The sequence below is a fragment of the Phaethon lepturus genome, unplaced genomic scaffold (assembly GCF_000687285.1).
Source record: "Phaethon lepturus isolate BGI_N335 unplaced genomic scaffold, ASM68728v1 scaffold34216, whole genome shotgun sequence".
Classification (NCBI taxonomy): Eukaryota; Metazoa; Chordata; class Aves; order Phaethontiformes; family Phaethontidae; genus Phaethon; species Phaethon lepturus.
This window is the reverse complement of record NW_010549058.1, coordinates 1-4,320: the sequence shown is the minus strand read 5'-3', so window position 1 is coordinate 4,320 and position 4,320 is coordinate 1. Positions and strand designations below refer to the sequence as shown.

The 4,320-nt window shown below is 36.6% G+C and overlaps 1 protein-coding gene across 1 annotated transcript in view; it reads right to left on the bottom strand.

The window, feature by feature from the left end:
• LOC104623164 (collagen alpha-3(IV) chain-like) overlaps positions 1-3,262 on the bottom strand; it is a gene marked incomplete at both ends in the record, with an annotated part of 18,445 nt that extends 15,183 nt beyond the window's left edge. Inside the window, 5 exons of the mRNA XM_010290162.1 lie at positions 675-701; positions 1,537-1,590; positions 2,333-2,395; positions 2,688-2,732; positions 3,218-3,262. Of these exons, the coding sequence (XP_010288464.1) occupies positions 675-701; positions 1,537-1,590; positions 2,333-2,395; positions 2,688-2,732; positions 3,218-3,262 (234 nt within the window). The remainder of the gene's footprint in view (positions 1-674; positions 702-1,536; positions 1,591-2,332; positions 2,396-2,687; positions 2,733-3,217) is intronic.
• Between the last annotated feature and the right edge of the window lie 1,058 nt (positions 3,263-4,320).

Below are 4,320 nucleotides of genomic sequence, written 5' to 3'. Positions count from 1 at the left end.
TGGCAATCCAGGATCACCTTTTGCACCATACTCTTGGTTATATCCCTCTGCAGGGCACCCCTGAACAGTTAGATAAAAAGGAATGTAAAAAGTTATGCTGTAGAACTCTGTAGTGGAACAGATCTTCTAATACAGTTTGTAGAGAAATAAGAAAAATCAGCGTTGCATAATGATGGCAACTGTCCACTATAGATCTACCTTTAAAAAAGATTTTATTAAATAGAATATACCTTTTTCAGGCATTCCAGTTCCCTGTTAGGAGCAGTCTTCATTTCTGACATACTTATGTTACTCACCCACAGTCCTTACCTTCAATTTAGTTTTGGTACTTTTTATCCCTTTAAAATACTCTCTAGTGCATCTGCAGATTTCCATACAAATTCCTAAGCTGTTTGGGGCATGGGCTTAGCTCTTTGTGTGCTTGAAAGGGTTAAATTCACTACATGCAATAACAGTATTTAAAGGGGGAAAAAAAAATGAAGTACTGTTTTGTAACCTGAGGTGAATGCAACTAGTACAGACAAAGCACCAAAGTTTGGGGTTGCTTCTTCTGGAAAGTAAACCTTCTGTTTTCCATGAATGAAGACATTAAGAACTCTTTTCCAGCAGCAAGCATACACACAAACTGTTGATCACCAATAAATATTTCATGTAATATGGTGTAAATAACTGACCTTCTCTCCTTTGATGCCAGCAACACCCTAGGGAGAAGAACAATATAATTATTGAAACGGAAAAATAAAAGAGACAATGGTGAAGGACATATTCTAAATATTCTCTAAGTTCAGTGCTCTTGAAATGATTGATTTTCATGGACACGGTGTATAGCTAGGTACATATTTACTATGCCAGACTTCAATTTAAGGAGAAGAGGCATATTGTTAAAAAATAGTCCAGTCACACAAACTCTACAACTGAAGGCAAAACAGTTTTGAATCCTGACCTTAATAAACAAATAAATAAAAGCAGGAGAGATGGTAAAGTGAAGTTTAGAAGTTATTAGATTTGAAGCCACTGGAACTTGACAGACAGCATTCTATTTCCATTTGTTTAGAAATTTCTTTTAAAAACACATTTCTACAAAGAAAAAACAAATCCTAGGGATAAAACAATGCAGCCAGAAAGAGAAGTTCTGCATTTAATTCCTCGTTCTTATTGACTTAATTAGGCTATATCCTCAAACATATTTAGGCATGAAAACTGCAATCTATTAAATATATATTGGACACCTTTAGAGATGCGAGTGGTAAATTTTCATGTCTATCCCTTGAGACACTAAAGAGCTAACACCAGTCAATGAATGTGCAAATATGCATGCACTCATTAACTAAGAAGTTGAGGCCCAACATGCAGCTGATAAAGCATTACTTTTAACTGTGGTTTCTTTACCACACAGTCTTCATATTAATAAAATGGGGATACCTATATATTTCAACTCATGTCAACACCAGCCAACGTGAGGCTTTACACGCCTTCAGTGAATGGCTTTATGGTGTGGTAGAAATACACACAATCATGAATTTCACAGACACCTACAGGAACGCCTGGAGCACCTCTTCTACCTGGAGGACCTGGAAAACCTCGATCACCCTGAAAGTAGTAAGAGTGATTGTTAATGCATATTATCGTTTATTATTTGGTCTGATTTAAGCAAATGTGATTACAAAAGAAGTTTTTTTATGTTACCATACTAAAATTGTGAGTTGCTTTACCACCGTATTTGTTAGAAGGGGCAGAGCTTCACAGAATGGGTCTTGACTTCTACACTAGACACTGGGCTTTATTAGCTATGTCAGTCAGTTCACCTTTTCACTAGAACGTATGATCTTCTGTAGCAGGCATTCTTCTGACCCCTCTTTTAGAATGCTGGAAGCATTTGCTCATAGAGCAAAGAAAAAACTAGTAAACCTGTAACTTAAAATTAAGCCTTTTCTTTTAATTGCTTTCAGGACTTATGAATTGTCATCTGCAACCTAGACACTGGTGAAATAAAATTAATTAACTATCTCTCTCTTCTAAAGACCCATTTCAACAGAAGGACAAGTTGGACAAAACTGATTAGGTCTTCTGGATTTAATGAAAAAAGTTTCACCTGTCAAAATACCAAACATTATTCTTAACTTTTTAGTAAAGGCCATTAACATGTACTATTTAATTATCTATCTTACAGAAAAAGGCACCACTTTTCCTTCCTCTGGCCTCATGATTCAATTTTTTCCCAGTTGATAGTGTCACAAACCAAAACAAATCAAAGTTGTTGTATATTGGGGGGGAAATTCAGAGTGCTTTTTGGCCATTCCTAAGCATAGCCAAACACAATCTCTGTTTGTACCTTTGTGCCGTTGCATCCTGGAACACCCGAGCGCCCAGGGGGACCAACAGTTCCCGGTTCACCCTAAAAAGAAGTGCAAAATTGACACAAGCTTTGTTTTTGCACATTCATATTACCCTACAGCAACACTGAAAGAGTTTATGTTGGAGCTGTGTTTCGCAAGACTTGACAGATTACAATGTGTTCTTAAATCTTAAATTACAATGAGTAAGAATTGCTGATGCTAAGATTTTTATCTCTAGGCTAATTGACAGAGACAATGCTAATGTTGAGCCTAGAGTGAGCACATTGGGCTGAGGATAATTGTGTACTGTGATAAGAGAGAAATGGTTAAATTAGTTTAATTTTTACTTACTGGAAGGCCTGGTGGACCTGAAAATCCAGGTATTCCTGGGACTCCCTAATGATACAAAAACAGAGGAATAATATTACAAATATTAAGCAAAAGCTCATGATGCCATTTTTCTTTTGATCACATTCAAAAGAAGAATGAATGCAATTATGATCCTATCAAATGATCATTATTTCCTTAACCTTCTGACTATCAACCAAGTATAATGGCAGCTTATGCACTGTTAACATAGACTGGTTTTGCCCACAGGAAAAAAACTCAAAACAACTGTTCATGGAATTCTAGTCTGACTTTTTCATAGCACACCTCAATACTAAATACATACAGTGTGAACCTTGTACATAAAGTGTAGCAAAAAAGGCAAAAGTTCTAAGAAATAGATAATGCATGTGCACACTCCATGTCATAAATTTTAAAAATACTTTAAAATCATATATAATGCTTTGGTTTTATTTTTCACAAATTATTGAACCAAGCTGGCATTTAACATGACATTTAATACATACAAGTTTGTTTAAAATATAAATACTTACTCGTATACCTTTGGGTCCAACTAAGCCTGTGAGCCCTGGAGAACCCTAGATCACAAATGGAAAACAACATACTTCAATATAATTGAGAAAAAGCACATATATGTCAACAGGACATGCGATATTTTCAAAACCAATACCAACATGTGCACACGAAACTATATAAATAAATAAATAAATGATTTGCCTATTACAGACACTAAAGCAAACAAGCATTTAATACAACTTGCATAAATTGTGGCATCTTGCCATCCCTTTCAGTGTTTACAGGGGATATATCTCATCATAGGTCAAAAAATAACACTCAGGGTATGTTGAAAAAGCAATTGCTATGGATCTCTTCAAACTGCGAGACCTAGAAGTGCTTCCCTTTGAGGAAATAGCTGGAAGGCTCCCAGATATGGGTGAAGTCCATGTAATAATCAGGTATATGCATGTACCAGCCACTCTCACCTGCACTGTTGTGCATGGACAGGAAAGCCCAAGAGCAGGCTCAAAGGAGGCTAAGCAGGATGGGAGAGCGAGGCTGAAAGAAGACAGCAAAGCATGCTTTGGCACAGTCTAGACAGAACCTGCTGGAATTGTTTCAAACTGGTCATAAGAAGCTTTTATCGATCCCAGAAAGGAAATGAGGAATGTACAGAACTGCATAGCTGCTAAAATCCTGGGTGACGTTTCGTTTAAGATAATGTACAGGCGTTGAATAGGAAAAGCTAACTGGAATACACTACAGTAGATGGCATTCAGGCTAACAGAGATGTTCTTGCTGGATAAATTATCCTTACTTTTTATCATTCTTGCATAAGTTATTATCTCTTATTAAAAGGGAAATGCTCTACTAAACACTTTTCAATGAGTTCAAATAAATGGCTCATTACCATGTATGAGATGCACCATGAGTATCAGTTCCACAAAGTATTGTAAAAATGAGATAGGACAGAATAATGCAACAATACCCAAACAAATTGAAACTATAAAAAGTGTGGATAAATGCTGGCGCCACGTTCATGCAGGACCTAAACATAACAAGCGGTGTTCCCCAGGGCTCAGTTTTGGGGTCGGTCTTGTTCAGTAACTTTACTGATGATCTGGATGAGGGGATCGAG